The sequence below is a fragment of the Mizuhopecten yessoensis genome, unplaced genomic scaffold, assembly GCF_002113885.1.
Source record: "Mizuhopecten yessoensis strain PY_sf001 unplaced genomic scaffold, ASM211388v2 scaffold1407, whole genome shotgun sequence".
In the NCBI taxonomy this organism is placed as follows: Eukaryota; Metazoa; Mollusca; class Bivalvia; order Pectinida; family Pectinidae; genus Mizuhopecten; species Mizuhopecten yessoensis.
The window spans coordinates 583,770-605,065 of NW_018404031.1; the positions used below are offsets into that span (position 1 = coordinate 583,770).

General features: G+C 34.6%; 2 protein-coding genes across 2 annotated transcripts in view; one reads left to right on the forward strand and one right to left on the reverse strand.

The window, feature by feature from the left end:
* Nucleotides 1-544: 544 nt before the first annotated feature.
* On the reverse strand, nucleotides 545-5,791 carry LOC110461962 (exonuclease V-like). Its single transcript, XM_021515716.1, has 3 exons — nucleotides 5,656-5,791; nucleotides 3,459-4,028; nucleotides 545-2,873 (listed from the first exon to the last, which is right to left on the reverse strand). The coding sequence occupies exons 1-3, from the start codon at nucleotides 5,780-5,782 to the stop codon at nucleotides 2,125-2,127; spliced, it is 1,446 nt and encodes a 481-aa protein (XP_021371391.1). The 5' UTR covers nucleotides 5,783-5,791; the 3' UTR covers nucleotides 545-2,124.
* A 138-nt stretch (nucleotides 5,792-5,929) lies between these two features.
* LOC110461972 overlaps nucleotides 5,930-21,296 on the forward strand; it is a 28,139-nt gene continuing 12,772 nt past the window's right edge. Inside the window, exon 1 of the mRNA XM_021515726.1 lies at nucleotides 5,930-6,378. Coding sequence (XP_021371401.1) covers nucleotides 6,156-6,378 — 223 coding nt within the window. The 5' untranslated portion in view covers nucleotides 5,930-6,155. The remainder of the gene's footprint in view (nucleotides 6,379-21,296) is intronic.

Here is a 21,296-nt window from a genome sequence, read left to right on the forward strand (position 1 = left end):
TTTGATAACTGATTTCCTAGTTCAGGACACAGGGACTTGAGAATGTGTTACAGCTATATTTGGACCTAAACTAATGTGCTTAAGTAATTTGAGAAATTTCATGGGTTAAGACAAAACTTTCGGTAAAAATGCCACCCCCAATGTTGATCATAACCCCTAAAACGTGTAAAATTACTCTGAACACCATAGTTAGGGTCCAAATATAGTTGTAACAAATTATCAAGTCCCTCAGTTTCAGGACGGTAACTTGACAGTTCATCTTGCAATCTTGAACTGCAAATTCATTCTTTAGACGACTCTTCTTTGTATTCTAATCAACCACTGAAATCAGTGGTATTTCTTCCTACTTGGAAGAGTAATAATAATAATAATAATAATATACAACATTTGATATAGCGCCCTATCTAGCTAACATAAGCCACTCTAAAGCGCTTTACAGTATATATAGATATACAATTTTATACAGTCAATACAATTAACATATATATATATTAATCAATACAATATTGAGCAAGTCGCAGGAGCTGCCTTATCAGGCGCTAACTACTAGTCCTATGCCACCTGGCTAATATCTCCCTGTGTGTGTATGCCTGTGTGTGTTCTGGAGATGTATTGTGTAGAGTAGAGACAGAATACTTGGCTCGGGTGTACTTATGAATCACAATGTCATGAGACACCTCATTGCCAAAAACCCAGAGATTTTTATGATTTCTCCCTCCTTTTTAGTAAGATCAGAAGTCCCCAGCCATACATAAATGATTGCAATTTAATTGAATTTTGACATATTTCAAAGTGTGTTATGAGTAAGTGACTCCCTCTGTAGTTGTACTTTTTGTAAGTTTACTACCCAAGCATATATATACCTCTCTGAAGGTCAGAGCCCTTCGTCATGACGAGGTCCTTCACTAGCACGCCGGGACTGACACCAATGCAATAATCATATGTACACCCCTGTTTTAATCAAATTTTTCAAGTTTTATTGCAAAGTTGATGTTTAGACTTACAGTACTGTTGTAATAAAATACATAATTAAAAATTAATTGTTGCAAAAATAGCAGTAGCTTGTTATAAATTTACTAGTCTGGTACATTGTATCAGAAGAGTTAAAAGAAATATGGGCCTCCTGGTGGCTATCACCAATAAGTTTTATTTTATGCATGTATACATACCTTGGGGTTACCCTTATGAAATGACATGAAATTAAGATCAGCTTGGTGACCATTCTAGTATATGAGGGGCTAAAGTGGGGGACCAGAATCATAAATATGGTTGCTGGTGATAACCACCCAGCCCGGGTTGCTCAAAGGTTGATTAGAGTAAGCCAGTGATTAGGGAAAATTTTGAAATATTAATATAACAAAATCAAGAACATCTGATATCATTTCAATGCTAGTTCGGTGGAGACAAGCCAGATTGATGTGTTTTGAAGATTTCATTATTTTTTGAAAGCCCTTGCTTCTTATTGGTAACAATTAGAATTGTTCACCAACCACTGGTTATATGTAACCAACCTTTGAGAAACTGGGAACTGAAGGCCCAAATGGGCATCCTTACACTATCCTTTCATACTTAGAGAGGTAGCCCACATGCAGATTTTGACAAATAATATTGCCAACTTATATTTGCATAGTAAATACTGAATATTTTAACCAGCTCTGACATAAAACTGTCCGGCTAGTGACAATTTACACCCCTGTTTGTATATCAACCTTGATTACTTGTACTATGATGGCAAAGTGAAGACAGGTGCACTAATACCAGGTTTGGTTTGAGATTTGACTGCCAAACATTACTGAAAGTACATTGCAAACCGCTTATTTAACGATCGGTGTGCTGCAATTGACCCTAGGTATCCGACAATGACTGCCAACCGACTCCAAATGTAATAAATGCACAGATGCGAGATTCTGTAAGCGTAAAAATCAAAAGGTCAATATACTGGCCAAAAATTCAAGATTTGTGTGGGTTTTTTTTTTATATATGATAAAACAATCTTTACTCTCAGGCCCTATATTTTTACGTGAAATACCAGGTGAGCTAACAAAGTGTTTGCAAAGACATCATCACAGTCCTGGGTAGTATATGCATTTTAGATCAATCAACATATTTCTGAGGCAAGGTCAGCTACCTTCTACCTAATTTGTTCTTTCTGGCACATTCAGCTGCTTTTACTTCCCTCCATTCACAGACGGACTTGTAGTCACAGCGTTGACACTTCCACGCATCCTCAATGTCAACCCCCTCTACTGCCCTCTGTCCCCGCCAGAATCCCAAGTAATGACGATACAGCTTCTTCAGTTCCTCTTCGTCGTACACAACATCCTGATGAAGAAATGATTGCCCTGACTCCTGGTGGACATATTCAACACTAGTTTCAACAATACATGTGACTGCTGCCATCCTTCCAAACACAACATCCAGTAAAGAATCAAGTGTCTTACACGACAATCCTGACTTACCAAGTTCTCCTTGGACACCCTCCCCTAACTCTTTTGTCAACTTAAGTCGTAGATGGCGAGCTATAACATCCTTCGTAACATTTCCTTTAACGAGATCGTCAAACAGTTTCCTGTACAACATGACCTGTAATCTGTGCTGTTTTTCCTGAGACTTTGAAGGTTTAGTCCTTGAAAGTCTAGTTTTTAGTTCTGACAAGCCGATAGCATAGGTTTCTAGGTCAAATCGAAGCTCATCAATTAGTCCTACCACAAAAACATCTTCCTGAAAAGGAGCTCCAAATATGGGGACCTCTCTTGCTAATGGCGATCCATTGAGGAATGCCTGCACAGAGTTTAGAAGGTTCAGCATCTTCACAGCCCATATATCTTCACTAGATGTGATGTCTACTTTGACAACATCATGAACTGCCAGCTCTAAAAAACAAACAATCAGTTTTCAGAAAAATCAAATACTTATGGTAGCATGACATAAAAAAAGTCATAATGTATTTTAATATGATAAATTAACATAAGGCAACATGACCATCAATTCAAAGACAGTTACTGTAGCATCATAGACATTGTTACTAATTGGAAGAACATATGTATTTATAGGTTTGAGGTTTCTGCAAGTTCTAATTCTCAAAATACCAGGTTGATGTTGTATTTCTACTAATTGAATTATTAAAAACTTCCACTGAATATAATTTGCTACTTAAATATCTTAGGTAAGTAATTCTCTGCAGAACAAAAGAAAAATCACACTTACCGGTAATCTATGATTAATGATAAACAACACATATATTTTGTAATACTCCCATCTGTGAAGAGATCATTTTTTTTTTATGTATTAATACAAATATGTAAATCCATTTCAATTTCTGTATATTACAATTAAATCAATAAAACAAGTAAAATGTCTATACTTTATTATTGTCCAACAAGATTTTTCATAGAATTGAGATTATGCTAAATTTGAATTGATACATTTTGAAATGTTTACGGTGTATATATATATACCTCTTTGAAGGTGAAGGTTGGAGCCCTTTGTCATGACGGGGTCCTCCACTAGCACGCCAGGGACCGTGAAGCTGTACAACAGTTGCTGTTCACACCAATGTTGCTTGGTGAGGTCTGACACCCACAGGTAGCCTGGCCGGAAGTCTTCCAACGGACTGATGCTGCCTGTCTGGTCAATAATGACCCGGGGTCTTTCTGTTTTGTTAGTACTGACCACAGAACTGGATGTGTCTGTTTTGTCGGTCTGTCCCACCTTGGAACTTGCCATACCTGTTTGGTCAGAACTGACCTGCTTACATGCTGTGTCAGTTGAATCTTTGCTGCCCGGACGACCAGCCGTCTTTTTGTTGGAATGGTCAATACTGCTCGGAGGATTGGTGGAGCATCTATTTTCTCCTTTGATCAAGGGGCTTGTAGACTCTGCTTCAGATCTCGATTTACAGCATGTAGAACTTGAGCTGGTAGCTGAATGACTCGATACCAACCCAGCATTGGTGACAGCCAATCCAGCATCCTCACTTGTACCAACTGTATTGATGGCTGATATACATTTTTCTGTGATTTCTTCAACTAAAAATAAACAATTTAGTATTATTGCAACAAATATAAAACTAAGGCACTTAAGGATCCCTGTCCCACCATACTTTTTTAACCTCTGTTTGGATATATAATAAAACTACAGCACAGTTGGGCCAGGACAATTGTGTTGACCTGGGTAGCTCAGTTGGTTAAAGCGATAGTATAACAATCCAAAGTCCAGTATTGGAACACCAGTCTAGCCCTGATGATCTTTTTTCCACTCAGAAATTTTCTGTTGATTATGTTTTGTTTATTTCATATTTATTATTTCTCATGAGAGTCTAACAAGGTATGATTTTTTTCAGAAATATTTTTTTAAAGCTATAGTCATGCCAGAAAAAAACTTTCCAACATTTAGCTACAGGAGGCATGGTAGTAGTGGTAGGATGCCGGGCTTGTGACTGAAGGGTTGCGGGTTCGCGTCGCGTCAAGTCACTGTATTGTATATTTGAGCAAGATACTTTACTTCGCTTGTTCCATTCTACTCAGCTGTAAATGAGTATGTGGTTGGGCAGTGCTAGAATTGTTGAATGCTAGCTGTGAGCGCCGAAATGGCAGCACCGGTTTTATGCTCCCCTGCTGGTAGTTGAGAAAGATATTTGATGGTTGCAAAGGCCCAATGACCACAGATAATAATTTGTGAACCACTTTGAGACGACCTACGAATAAGGTTGTGATAATGCGGTACATAAGAACCTCAAATTATTATTATCATTACAGTGTTTGGCAGTGGTACTGGGATCCTTAAACTGGTAAAATACATTTATCATCTCAACATCTTGTTGTCTGTATCAACAGAGATGAACGGTAAAATATGTGTTCTCTAACATCATGGACTAAAGTAATTCAGAAATATTACATATGATGAGACTATATATTTCAATCATGAGTCAGGTGAATACATGTATTTTGATATTTTCACGAGTGTGTACAAGAAGTGTTGAATGTTTTGTTTTTACACTTACTTTATGAAGTCATGGATATATGTGAACCTTATAATTATCAAAAAGTCCAATACCATATATTCAATTATCCACTAATAAATAAAGTAAGACAAGGAATTCGACTGTATGTGAGTTTACAGTAATTAGGGGGAGAAACTTTCAGGTCTAGCTTGTAATGTCAAAATTGACATTACACATGGTTTGTTATTTATTCTACACTCAACCCTGCTATTTGATTGATCGATTAAGTGTGAAATGACAAAAGAGTGAGTTGTCACAGCAGAAAAATATCAACTGTCAGTGGTGAAAATGCATATTTAAATAAATACCATCATTTGGGGTGAGATGGTGGAGCATTTGTACAAAAAATAAGTGCTGATATAAATTAAACTCCTTGTATCATTATTCGGTTGACTGAGTCTAAACTTTCCGATTTTCTATGGTCCCTGTGCACTAGGCCTAACCACATGGGTTCGTTACAAATCTCTGAAAAACACATATGATATACTGATAAGGGTCACAACACACATAAACAGACATTTGTAACGAACCCCTGTGGCCTAACTCGACATTTAGCTGACTGAGCTGGACCTGCATTTGACCACGCCCACTCCCTCTTGACGAAAATATGGTGTAACAGCGAGTACTAGTTACGAAAAAAAGGATGAATTTACTTTTTGAAATATAATGTGACAGCAATTCGTCGTCATCGTCGTCAATGAGTTGAAATTGTTCAGTGTTGAAATTGATGTCATGTGGGTCGTTTGATTTTACCGCTTCATTATCAGTCTGAGTTGTCATTTTGGCGGAAGTCGATCCGTCAACACTTAGAAACGTTAGATTCCTCCGCATGTACTTCCGGTTTGTTAACATCAAATCAAAAATCATGTAACACAGTGTTATGAATAAGTTTTCGGATGAGAACGGATTGAAACATTGACTTGAATACAATGAATGAAATCAGAATCGTTTTCTGTGATGAATACGATATATAACTAGAACTACATTGTCGTTATAACGCGGACCACTAGTTTACATGTCGGCAGTTGTTCGGCTATGTCAACAACCAGCAGGCTCCAGCATGGTGTGAAATGAGTGTTATAGAATGATATGGAATCTTCAGCTAATATCATGCTGGTGAAGTTGGGTTATATGCGTTTTACAAGGCTTAAGAATGGATATTAAATCAGTGTCAAAATCAACGCAGAAGAAGTTATCTGCGTACAATGAAAAAATGCAGAAGAAAAACGTGAATCCGGCTACCGCTAACCCAAAAAAGAAAAAGAAAAATAGTAAGAAAAACTTAAAGGCAGACCAGAAGGATAACGAACAAAATGTTGATGGTGAAAATCAAATGTTTGGAATTGAAGGAGTTGGAGTATTGGATAACACAGCTGGTAAGAATTTACTAACCGCTATTCAAAAGCTTTCGGCTTATACACTAGAAAACGCAACAATACATTTGCTGTTTTACATGTTGCTATACTGAGTATACAGAGATTTGACCACATTTATCTTTGAAAGCTGACTTCAGTAAAAGACAAAGTCTTAAGTAAGAAATCAGGCAATGTACCACTTGCACATGTGCTTAATCTGTTAATTACAAGTATATATATTTGCAACACACTTGTCCAAATTAACACTGGTTCCTATAATTAATTTGCAATATTAGCCAGTATTCCATGAACAGTTATCGATGGCTTATAAGCCTCCTGGTTATCATTTTTTAAATTTGTATTTTAGCAGGGTTTTTCATTGACATATCAATGACTGTTTTAATAAGGTACATTGCATCGGCATATAAACCAAGACTTGATCAATAATTACATCCAGCCGAACTTTTAATATGAACTTTAATCAAAATTTAACGGAACATATATCTGTCTATATGAAACCGTCTATATTACATTGTACATTTTGTTTACATCATTAGTGTTATTATGTACTATACAAATGATTTTGAGTCCGGTGAGGAAATCGATTGTTCAAATCATGTACTGGAATTTAACTTAACTTATATATATCCTACCATAAAAATATCCAAAACAGTTAGTTTAGATTTGATAAGACTGGTTTTAGATTATTTTGTAAATAGAGATATGGAATAATACTCTGTTATACATTGGAGGATTTCTTTTACACACTTTGATGTGAACAAAAATTATAAATGCAGTCTATACTTGTGTATATAAATAGCTACTGCATTATCATAGTGCAAGTGGTTTCCTTTCCACCATTATGCCTTCAGAGATTCTAGTACAGTAATATCCAAATGCTTATTTGAAAGGTTGGCCGGGAAAATATTTCTATTCATTATACATTGTCACTTGTTGCGAAATGACAAAAATATTTATGTTTTTATCAGGTAATATAGTAATACAACATTACAGAAATACAGACTTGAACTGTGCGACTAACAGCTGGTATTATTTTTATGAAAATGGATATAAGCTTATAGTGTTAATGTTATGTATACCAGGGTACAATGTACCTTTAGTTTCCTGTATGAATCATATTAGATCTATTGTGACAGGAAAATCTATTTTTTACTCTGATCATACTTCAACTAAAGTTTATACACGTTTATATATGACTTCTACCGTTTCCTGATTAAAATTACTTATGAAGTAGAAAAAGAAACTTTTCAAATGTGCTCAACTAATTGCTGACATTTTATTGACTTGAAACTTTGGTAAACATTCCTTGAATTGTAGTACAGGTTTGTCGGTTGTTATACCAATTGCACGAACAGAAGGTTCAATTACACCTACATTGTGACTAGCTGCGAAATCTTCAGAAATTCAATTGTGGGTAATTTTCTTACATTTTAATCATTGACTTTTCCTTAAAACTTAAACAACATCTAAAGTGGTAAATGTCGTTCCTGTACGATAACATTGTAATTGAGAGTGTATTTGACAGAACCCTTGTAAGATGAGATGGTGTCAAGTGAAGATTTATGTTTAAAATGTGTACAAAGAGTGAACAAAGAAAGGGGTGACCACTCCAAGTAATGAATACACCGATATACTGTTCAAACATACGGCACAAGGGTTGTGTAAAGATAAGGGTTGGTTCTCGCACAGTGTTACTTGCTTTGCCTTTATCTGTGATACAATCATTCAATTATAATCAATTAAACCCTTTAGTAACACTGAAATGGTTTGTGGTACTACAAAAGGAACCAGCCTAGGAGTGTTGAATTATGACCAGTCTAAGGGCAGTCCCAGGGTACCAATAACAGATAAACATGTAACCAATACGATTGATAAGGCGAATATTTCTTCCTGTTAAAAATCTGAGGAATCATAAAATGAATCTTCACCCTGTCAGGAGGTCGGATGATTAATGAAATGTACTTTTAAGTCCATTGGACTTTACCATCTGTTTAATGTAAAGAGGTCAACTTTAAATGTCAATCCCAGGCCATGAAATTCAAACATCAGAGGGTATACATTGGCTTTTGGTTGGGAATTTTGTTTGTCATTCAAAGTTGTAATCTTTGAAAGCAGATCTATAAAAAGTTGAGTTATCAGGTATGTTAAAGTTAGTATGTGAGAAATGTTTGAGAAGTTTTGCACGTATATGTATATACATGTTTTTTATGTCTTAGATTTATTAGTACGAAAATCACCATTACATTTTGGCCAAACATAAAAATGATTATTTTTCCTGTTAAAATTCTGAAAAAATAAGGTAGGAACAATTAGGTGTAGGTAATAAAATTTATTTTCTAATATTTTTTCTATAAGGTTTATATCTAGGCGAGTGACCTTAACTTTAACAGTCCTTCCTTGAAAATTGCCAAACAAATTTAAGATAGGCACAAACAATTATGATTAAGGTAGGTTAATTTGAAAGAATACCTTTATTTGGGGTCTTATTACCATTGGAGTGTTATATGTTTGAATCCTACAAGTTAGCAATCCCCCCCCCCCCATTTCTATTACACAGAAAGGTGATAAAAACAATACAACTTATTAACATTGATTATAGGTAGCTGTAGAACTTTTCATTAGCTATAAATAGAAACTCAATCATTGCTTAGTATTTTACCATATTTGTTTGCAAGCAATATCACACCATTTTAAGATACTAAAGTATATAAAGCTATCAGTATTGAAAAGGATGAATCATAAAGTCAGATAAAACTCACACCACTTTAGTAACTTCAAAATAAATCCTCTTAAAACCTTTGAGTAAATATTTATTGATTGAAAGTGTTTCTTGCCCGTGTTTGGGTAAAGGTGTATTGTACCGATGATAAAATTCTCATGATAGAACAGCCTACGTTCTGATTTAACCTCTGTTTTATAGTTATGCTGTAAGCTGCGGCTTGGTCATGTGCCACTTCTATTGTAAAGTAGCACTAGAGGTGACCGCTCGATGTAATCCGGACACAAAGGGTGGTCAGTTCTGGCCAATAAGATTTCAATCAACAGGTGGACTTACAAACGTAAAATAATACGTGTCAATATATTCGATATAGGTGAAAATCTGCTTCAAATTATGTGGTCTAGGGTACCGATATTACGTATTGGACGGTATTATGTATTAAGTCTCTTAATACGTATATGTCTACACACAAATTTACGTTCGTGGTTCCAGACAAGAAACCTCATTAGCTTGATAATTTTTTTTTCCTTTTGAAATTATTAAAAAAAAAATATGAATATTTCCTTTACTCTTGAGTGCTTGCAATTGGGAATTTATTCAATATGTATATGTTGCTTACATTTTTAATCGGTAACTTCTGAAGTACCGGTAACCTGAATTAAAACTTACAAAAGTATTAACTAGTTGATGTCAATGCAAAAATAATCGATCAAAAAATGTGCCAGGTCAAACAGGAGAAGGATTAATTAAACCAGTTAATATATTTATATATGTTAATGTCAGAATGCAAGAAATAGAGATAGTACTGTGTGCAGGGTAGAATTACAAAATAATGTGATCTTTGTTCTGATCAAGAGGGCAATATTCTCTTCAGAATACTTTAAACCAATAAACACACCAAGCTGTTTTTGTAGTAATTTTGACCTATAAACTCACCCGTCACAGCATTAAATGGTTGTACATGTATTAACATAAACACACCTGCATTGTATTTATTTCTGTCTCTCTTCATATATAAAGTTTAAAAGTTCATTTGTAAATACTGGTATTAAATTATATAAACAGACATTGTTTATTGTTTAAATGTCTTTACTTAAAAAGTTTAAAAGTTCACTTTATGAATGTTTACATTGATTAGATAGAATTGACTGAGTAGGTTCTTTTTACAGTATGATACACATGTATCTATTGTCCAGTTAATTTAATACAATTCAATACATGTATATATATATACATGTATATTACATTATATCTCAATAAACTTTCCGGAGGCCAATGCACCAACTTTCCTGTACGATGGCAGATAAGTGATCTCAAATGCCAACTATCACCCAACAAATGACAGGAGCAATGTGTTTGGTTTTGATATTATAATTATTAAAAATAATAATAATAATTTGAGGTTCTTTAATATACCGCTTTATCACAACCAAGTTTGTAGGTCGTTTCAAAGCGGTTCAAAAATAATTATCCGTAGTTATAGGGACTTTGCAACAAGCCAAAATCTTTCTCAACTCCCTGGGGTACATACAGCCAGTGCTGCCATTTCAACGCTCACAGTTAGCATTCAACAATTCTAGCTTTGCCCAACCACGTACTCAATTACAGCTGAGTAGACTGGAACAAGCTGAGTAAAGTATCTTGCATAAGGATAATACAACACAGTGTCGGGACGTGACTCGAACCCACAACCCTTTGGTCACGGGCCCGGCGTCCTATCACTAGACTATACTGTGTCTCCAACACAGTTAATATTACTAAATTAACTGCGAGATGCCACAGCACCTATTAATAATCAATTGGACAGGTTAGGAACACTTTAAATGATCTTAGCATATGATGCAAATTGGACCAGTCATAGTTAGAAAATAAAACAAGAAAGAAGTTTTGAAGGAATATTATCTGCACACTTTGAGAATCTGTCTGTAAGATACATATAGTACTCAAATCATCACTATCTTATCAGTTTAATTATGAATATGAAGGAAATATTAAAACTTTGATACTTTGGCTTACTTAAAAGCTGCCCAATCTAGATCTGTTGGCTCTGTACATATACCTGGGGAACAATATATCTTATTCCTGTCATACTGATCCTCATACAATTACTTTGTGCAGGCATGATATATATGTACATTTATATGTTGCAATTATTAACATCGTGATTTATTGCCATTATTTTGCTTATTGTTAAAATTATTAATTGTTGGCAGTCATGAATATTTATGCATAATTTACTAAATTTAAATTGCAGTGTGTCAAATGTAACATATATGCATATGGTTCACCATTGAGTATTGAACCGCGGGGTATGTTGGTTTGAACATTATAAATATAATTTCTGAAGGTAATTGAGCTATGAATGAAAATTCCCTGTGGTTCAGGTTAACCACAGATGTATGTTATAAAAGAGTTATCGTCAACTTTAAAAGAGAAGAAAATGAAATAATACCACCAGAGTTGCAAGCAGCATTGTTCAATAATTTTCAAAGTTAATTAAGCATGCAATAATTATTTCTATTTTCAAATAATATGTTTTGAAAAATGTTATCATTAAGAAAATAAAAATTTAAATAAAGGATCAACCTAACTTGTTTAGGGTGGTACAAAGGTATAATGTTAAGGCCATTGTATTAGAGTGGGATCATTGTTATATTTTTACATTTTAATGACAAGTCGTCGTTATTCAATATGGCCGACAAACCAAAGGCCGATTTGAATAAAAGCCTTGATAGCTTCATAAAACAAAACAATATTTCATTTTTAATTCAAATACTTCATATTTGATGTGACTTGTTTTTCACATACTGTTTGTATTTCCATCCACATATATATAAAACCTGGTATCTTGAATGAATTTCAATATTTTTTTCAAAAATGTGTTTCACCAAACTTTATTTGTTCAATTACTGTAGCAAGCTTACAAGGCTTTCAACAGTCATTGCGTGGCTGATTGGGAAGATCTAGTTCACATGTACAGGTATATTTGACCTTTCACCTCATACTTTAGTGATCAGCGCTATTGTTTAAGCTTTAGTGGTATTGTCTTTCACAACAAGTACAGTACTGTAGGAATGTTCAGTGCTAACTTGAATGGATGTGTATTCAATACTCAATAGATATATTGTTAATTTGTTTTGCAGGTGGCCATCAGTCTTTCATGTAGTTTAACATTGCGTAGCTGTTAGTACATAGTGTAATACATACCAAATGGTATGAAGGAATAGATAAATTCAAATTCATAAACATTTCTTAATTTAAATGAATATTGAATGTGATGCAAATCTGGACTCATCAATATCTTGACTGGATATTTGAGTTAGCACTGCATACATTAACTATGTCTTCATCCTTGAGATCCGAGGGCTTCCATTAATCTTGATACACATATCTTCTCTGCACACCTCGAATATGCTGTGACTAAATCGAATGCTTGCGGTAAGCTATTTGATTGGTTTTACATGTAGGTATAAACACCTGAGCAATCATCAGGCTCATACCTGTCCTTTAAAGATTACAGAGGAGCTAATTAAACACCCAACTTTCAAGTCTTTCGGTTTTAACAATATGCTGCTGCATGATTCCCTTTTACCTTCATCAAAGCCACCAGACAAGTCTACTTGTATCTTCTTCAAGGTGTTCTTAAAAGCTTTTTTTTTCGTGACATATTCTGGGGGATGCACAGCAGAGATAATATATGTATATCGCGAGTGGAACCCTTGAATTTCAAGGATGCTCTATACATACAATCTGTAGTTTGGAATATCCTGAAAATGTTGCACATCCACTTCTGGTCTCAATTCAGGTGCCAACGGTAGTCATTTAGTACGATTAATGTCAAACAGTTCTAGCACCTGTACTGCATATGTATGGGCAATTTACTGTAACCTCTTGGACTCTTGAACGAAGCAATGTTTGACTGTATAATATATATTTATATATCACATATATAGGTCCTTCACCCCTACAGTCTTGTACCTGGGGACACAAAAGAGACTGAAATAAATCTGCTGCACCCATTGCAACATTTGACTTACTTGACTTAGTTCCTTCTCTCCCAGTGGAGAATAGTACTAGCTATTAACAAGTCCTCTCCACAACGTTTTGTCTTCTGCCTTCTTTGCAGCGCCTGACTATGGTGAGAAGCCTACGTATACACGTTTCATTTCCTTCTCTACTGTCCTTCTCTAGGTTTCTTTTGGTCTTACACATTTCCTTTTCCCTTCTGGTGTATAACCCTGTGCTACACGTGAATGGCAGTTGGGCGCCATTCTCAACACATGCCCCATCCATCTCCATCGTTTTGTTCTTTATGATGTCACTGATTCTGTCAGTTCTTGCAAGCTCTCTTACTTTTTCATTTGTAACTTTTTCTGGCCAGAATATTCTTAGTATCTTTCTGAGACATTTATGTGTAGTAAGGTGTCTTTTGGTCATTTTTCATGTTTCTGCTTCATATAAAAGCACAGATAATACATTTGAATGGTTAATCTTTAATTTGTCTTCCTGTTGATTTGATTGCTTGCCCAGATTTTTGTAAGCTTGTATGAAAGGCTAATCTTGCTAGTCCAAGCCTTCTTCTTATATCTTCATCTGCACCGCGTGTTGTATTGATCCAACTGTGTTAACATCTTCAATAATTCTCCCATTTATTTCGACTGGCCGGGAGGTGGCATTTAGTCTCATAAGTTGCTAAATTGCAACATTTAGGATTTAAATATTTTCTCTCTACTTCCTTACAGCCTTCTGTTTCCTTACACCTTGTTTGCCAATATACCTCACTTTTGGTCGTGATGTTGAATGTTCGCGCAAGTTAGGAAGGTTATATGGGTTCTGTCCCCAAGCCGGGGCATATCAAAGTCCTTAAAAATGGTAGTTGTTAATCCCTGCTTAACATTCAGCATTTTAAGGTAATCACAATGACCGGGTTAACTTGTTGTCAGTATTATGTAACTAGAATAACCTGGATACAGTGTTGGGTACAGTACCTTTGGCTTGGTATTTCAGTGCGGTAGTACTTAATGTACACATAGGCATCAAATAGACCAATGTACCCGGTACCCGTCTCAGCAGGCATACACACGTGGAGACACGCCCTTAAATGACCTGAAACTGTTAAAAGGACATTAAATCTAATCAGAAAACCAAACTAAACCATATCGGGTCCTTTTCACAAAGGTCATAGGTCACAGCTGAGGTTCAGTTCAATATAATGCTTGTGAGAGGAAAAATTGCTTTCGATTTTTTTTTTGTGAACCTTAATAGATCGATGCATCAAGACAATACAGTGTGAATATCATTTGATTACACACCAAGGTTAAGGTCATAGAGTGGGTTCAAATGTTGAGTGATCCTTATGCTTGTATTAGAGTGATAACAATATCAATGACACTTAACATTGATGCATCATGAATAGAGAATCGGTTTTCAAACTTAAGATGGAAGTCTGCAGAATTTATAAGTAAGTCTGAAAAAAATCTGTTATACAATCCAGCGATAAAACAATGATAATGCTTGGCAATATAGTTAAAGTGATCAAGATTATGAAAATGAGCATCATATGTGATAAATGAATTTGAATGTAGAAGTCACTAGTATAGCATGCAGTTTTAGAGGTTTGGGTGGACGATGGAGTGTGGGTGTGGCCGTGTGGGTGCGGGTGTGGCTGTGTGGATGAGGTGGACATGTTTATATTGTGTGTGAGAGAGGGCATGCTTCATACTTGCCAATTCAAGAGTCCATATTTTAGAGGAAGGCACACAACTTTTAAATATATTTTTCTTACTTTTACAATCAGCCAAATGGCTCAAATCAAACTATATATATATTGCATGAAAAAATCAATCAGTTTAGAGCTAATGGCCACAGTAACTCTCTTCATTGAAAAATTTGAAAGGGGCAAGTATGCCCCATTATGTGTTCAGAGGTAAAAATTCATTCCAGTGACCCAGTTCTGCAGTATATCAGGTAAGAAATTGGAAAACATTTTAAACACAGTCATGAATTTCAATTGAATAACATCGATCATGGTCTATTTTTTCTTTAAATTTGTGCCAAAGATTGAATGTAACATTGCGACAGCAGAAAAAGTTGATCCCACGTGAAATTGAGTGGATTTCCAACAGAGAGCCGTTTGTCTGGGCTGATATACTTTTGATCTCTGACTGATAGGTGTAACACTAGGGATCTGTCTGGGGATCCTTCAGGGATTATATTATCTATAACATGTAAGATTACAGTATCCTACAAAATATATACACATGTTTGGTCAATGTTGAGTTGTAAAGCTAGGTCAGAAATTAAAAATTGTTTTTAAATTTTATGTCAATATAGAGAAACCAGATGTGACAACAAAGTTTTAGACTAAAGGCTGATCAAAAATATATCTGTTTGGATTATTACAAACTTTGGTACATGTATTGGAACAAAATACCAGTTCATATATATAGGAATAAATACATGTTATATATAAGTCACAACCTCAATCTTGGTTCGTTCCATGCACATTTATAGCTGGTTTAAATTTCTTGTATTAACTCATTCACCTGTACATTTTGAGGCTGAACAGCAATTAAATTCCCATAAACCATCACTAAAGTTGTCTTCAAACCATGAGAAATTCCTCCCCAAACCATAACTGACCGACCCCAAATCAGGAATGCTCCATTGAAACAACAGCTATAGGCGTCAGTAAAACGTTCGCCTCAATGCCGTACGCACATTGCTGGACATCTAGGTACATGTACATTGATAGCCATGCATCTGCATGAAGCAATTTGAATCGAGATTCACCAGTGATCATGATTGCATATGGACCCCCTTGAAGGAAAATGTCGGGGCAAATGTTAGGTCAACCATTGCACTTAATGATGTGCTCTGCTTTTCAGCGAGACCAATTAACTTATTAACTTAATTCATGAACTTTGCATTTATTTTTCCGTTTAAGAACATATATCATGTTCCATTCAGACACAGCTGGGTACCAATACTACCTGTATGGCAGCTCACAGCTATCATTGTTATATCCAGACCTGATATACAAGTAAAATTATGTAAATGTACATGTATATAACTTTCAGAACACGTACCAGCCATTAATTAGTATGCCGTTGGCTGTAATTCATCACTTCCTTCATATATTCAATTCTATAGAACATTTTAAGTACCAAATAAAAATCTAACTATAAATTAGCACCTGAATAAAAGTTACGTTCCAGTCGTTCTGGAGATCAATACGAGTACCACAGTAGGCAGCAGTCCGACTGATTGATAACATTTTCCATATTTTAATGCCACTGGTTGTAATATTGTGGTTGTGAATGAGAATTTTTCTGGAATAGATGTACATCTGAATTTATGTTAATTTATTTCATTTAAAGCATTCACAAGCATGTTGGTAATATATACAGTGTTGGACACCATAAAAATCAGCAGGATTATTGTCAGTTCATAAAGAAAGCTCTATATACATGAATATAAATAAATTAATACCTTATTTCTGTCTGCATAGAATTGGTAAAATGGGTATTTAAACAAGCAATATGGACTAAAATGTTGTTGCTTACACTTGTCATGGTCAAATATATAGTCATTTCTGTTGAAAACCTGAAGTTTTAGCCTGCTTCTTTTGAACTAATGTAAAGTTTCAAGATCTGGGCACCTGCAACTCTATTTTGTTTGTTTTTATGACATCATTTAGTTGTTTACTGTCCATTGTAGTGGACATCCCTATTGGCAGTATTTATATTTTGTGACTATACTCCGTACTTGACGTAAACTCCCCTTAATTATGTCTCCTCTTCGAATGAAGTACTCAGGTTCTTCTTCTGGCCGGTTCTTCTAATAAATTCTTGTCCAGGCCATAACTTTTAAAGTACTGCTATAAAGATATCTTGATGAAAACAAAAAGGTCAAATAAGTGCATACTTTCAATGACATCTAGTCTGGGTTATAACTTTTAAACTGTTAATTTGATGAATCTTGCAGTATACCGTCATCACCCACAGATGATGTGCAGTGCAGTATCAATAAGTCACCGTGACCTTAAGGTCAAAGGTTAAATAAGTGCAAACTTTTCAGTTGTAACTTTTAAACTTTAGGGACATACTATTTGACCATCCAGATTTAAATAATTTATTCATACAACTATAATATGCATTTTATATTTTTTAAGTAGGTTGCTCCATGTATAACCTAAAATATGTTTACGAAAATTGTATATACACGTTTATTTGACTTCATTTGCATGTTTTTATTTTGCAATGGACTTTTTTTAGCATAAGTGGAGGCATATATTTCTGTTCACAAAAAGCATATCTTTAGTTTTGTTTTTAACTGAAGCGTGACCTGTCCAAAGTAATAAGGTTGACCAATGTTATTAAAGCTCAGTTGGTTAGAGTGACAGTACAGTGTATAATAATCAGAGGTCCAGGGCTCAAATTCTGCTCTAGCTGGCTCCATTGAAATTTTACAGTCAGAATACTGTTGATAATATTTTTGTTTATTTCTGCTTTATGGTAAAAAAAAAATTCGTTTATAAGGTTCACATGAGAAGGTTTTCTTTCAGAAATGATTCACGGAAAAGAAAAGTTTCAAATGTATAGTTACAGTTCCTGGCAGTAGTATAGGAATCCTCAAGTGAATTCAGGAATGATAAAGCCCCAGTGTGACCCTGAAATTTAATTTCGTCAACCTAAGAACATTCTTAAATTTCAAATTCCTCTCAAACGGTCTAGAGTGAGATTTTCTGCAATCTATACCAACTGTTTCAGGTAAAAAGGTGATTTCTTTGGACATGATTCAATTTACATCATTTTCTTAAAATTGTCATTATATTTGTGAGGATGATAAAATGTTGATTGTACGTAGAACAAATTGAGAATGTTCTTAAAGGTGATTTTGGGGCCAGGACAGATTCATTACATCATTATACGTTACGTATATATATACATTTTTTTGGCTTATTATCGGTGTTGAGATGTTCTGATTTGATGGTTCTTTTGCTGTATGTTTGATATCGTCTCTACGTGTGTGGATATATCGTAAAGTTTTGTCCGAACGATGGCTTTTTGTATTTGATAGATCCAACGTTAACTGTCTGGTGGGTTAATCTTCGAATGCTCTGTATTAATAAATACTCCGGGTTATAATTTCACAGGTAGACGGACCATTATCGCCATTCTTCCACCAAGAGATACTCTACAAACCAATCAGAGCGTTCATGTTCTTACAAAGACTTTATGATTTGCAAAAGTCACTGCTTTATACAAACTTGTCAGGTAGATAAGTGTTCAATGTGGGTTTGTTAAGTCCTCCGGCCAAATCATACACTATCAGCTGATACACCACAATACAGTACACGTAGGTCTAATGGCCACCGCTTGTAGCTTAAAGTTCAAGAAGGGGTACCAAGAGGGATTCAAAATTGGTCAGTTTAGACAATATATGAGTTGAAAAACTAAATGATAACTTCAATATATTACATCTGAAATAATGATTTAAAATGCATAAAATATATTACGTAAGATCTGGTCTACATTAAGGATCCCTGTACTATTGCCAAAAAATGTAACTATACATTGAAAACGCCTTTTTCTAGCTTGATTATATACCTTTGATAAATCATTTCTGTAAAGAGAATCACACCTTGGGGGACTTTTGAGAAAAATAATAAAGATGAAATAAACAAAATAAAATTGATAAAAGTGTTTGAGTGTAAAAAGGATTTGAGCATGTTATACTATCGCTGTAACCAACTGAGCTACCCGTTCAATGGAAGCAACCTTCCGCAAATGTGCTACAGTTATATCCAGAGCGAAATTAAGGGGAGGTAACTGTATATATATATACTGAAAATCGCATACATCACTAGTACTGGGACATTGATCCTTAAAGAAGACTTACTGCATTAATAGACATTTTGGAACTGAAGAAGAATTTTTAGTTAGAGGTTAGAAAAAGGTTCTACCTCAGCTTGATAAAGTAGATCTTATTATAATCACTTGCATAACCAGGATATTATAAATTAATAATGAACCGAAAAGCTTCATTACTTCAATTTATTTCTATATTTAGGTAAATTGAATCGAAAGTCAGATCCCCTGATCATATATATATTTCCAGGAAAACAAGAATATTTAAAAGTTTTTAAATTGGCATTTATTTGAAGGGTTTCTTAATTGTTGAAAATTGAATGAATGGATTTTTATCTTGCCCCTGCTTGGAACCACAGGGTTTGTCAATGGACACAACTCACAGGGGTGTAAAATAAGGCAACGTCACTCCAAGATATAACCATAGATATGACCTTGGTGTTTAACTCAACAGCATATGTACGGTACAAAACTTGTAACACTGTCAGACCTCAACACATCTCGACTGTATGTACATGTACAGGAGTGTCACTTAGTATTTATATATCTAAAAGTTATATATAGAGGTTCCATAACGAATGATGGTTGATAATCATATCTAACTCGAATTAGTTAATTTTAAATTGTATAAGGGACTTGGGGTTTTCCCGATAGTGTTTTAAAATTAAACAAACTTTATATGTGTCATGTACAAGTACTCAGTATATCTGATTGAATATTCTATTCTGATTAAATGAATTTGAAATGAAACACAATTTTTCCCTCTCCTGCTCAAGTTTTCCTGTTGCAGTAAGAAAAGTTGATTCCTTGTTTCCCTGATGAGAACAGGCATCGGCCTTCGGTGAAACATGATTAATCTGGGGACTTTAATTGACACCCTGAATTTTGATTGATCTGGGGACTTTGCCCTTGTGAAACAAGATTTATTTGGGGACCTTAATTAACTTAAAGAATCATGACTAACCTTTAAGACTTTGTCCTCATGAAACATGATTATTCTCTTAAGCGCTTAGAAACAGAAAATGATGACAAGGACGTGTTACATGTAACACCGTCGGTCCTAGATCCTCAGTCAATCAAACTTAACTGAATCAGGATAAATGATAAGTAAGTTATATATAAATGTTATGTATTTATTGTTTCTGACATAGGTTGCTGTTTAAATTCTATTTAAATCGAAACTTTTATTAATTACTTTTTCAAATCAAATTGAAGTATTTTTGTTTTTCAAAATTAAAATTCTGGTTTGTAACTGTGATTTTAATTTCAGATGGATACCATGCAGGCAATTTGATGCCATATCCACACAAAACTACAACCAAAAGTAGACTTGTTATAACTCTTGAAACTTTAAAAACATATTTTGCTTTCCTGTAACAATTACTTTGTGAAAAGATCAATGTGAAAATGGCTAAGAAACATTACTGTGTATATATGTATAATACGAGACTTGTGGAAGTATAAGCTGTACTTATCTCGGATTTAAACGTCTATTGTACTACATTTGTTCAGGTCTTGTGCCGTGGTTTATGCCGTATCAATAATCTGGCTCGTGGAGACTCTTTGATGTTAACTTATAATAACTCGTACAGTTTTTTTTTCAATTTAGATAAGAGCATAGATTTCTAGTTAAAAAAGGTGTTGATATGAGTAATGGGTTGTGTTTCTTCTGTTTGTAGTGATCTGCTGTAGATCTGTAATTACTGGTTTTTACTTTGCAATGTGATATCTGTAAATATTGTTTTAAAATGACTTGCTTTGAAATTTCAAACACACTATAACTATAGAGTCAATGACTTTGCTATATGTTTTGAGATCAGTTACAAGGTATTTTTATTTTAAATGTTTGAATTTGTTGTTCTTTAAAATAAAATCAACATAATGCGTTTTAAAACATTTCTAACAAACCTTTTTGCAAATGAGTTTTTTATGTGTACATGTATATGATTTTTTTTTTGAAAGATCAAAAATGATATTCCATGATGGGACCATTGAGCCCTCAAAACTAAAATTAACCCCTCCATGTTTCCGATTTTATTTTATTTTTACCCCTCTTAATTTTGGTATGGACTAAAAATTGCTGAAAATGGCCCACTGCTCTCAAATTCCAGGATTTTCCCTGACCCTGCAACAGCATAACCAGAGTTCATGTCAAGTCTTTGATTACTTTCCAGACTACGCTTGGTTAGAATAACATCATAATTTATGAAACGGTCCCATTTTTACATTTACACCTGCATGTTTAGATAGATTTAGTATTGATGTAGGGGGTGTTACTATGGGAAAATTGAAGCTATATATTTGGCTCTGACAGAGCAAATATTGAC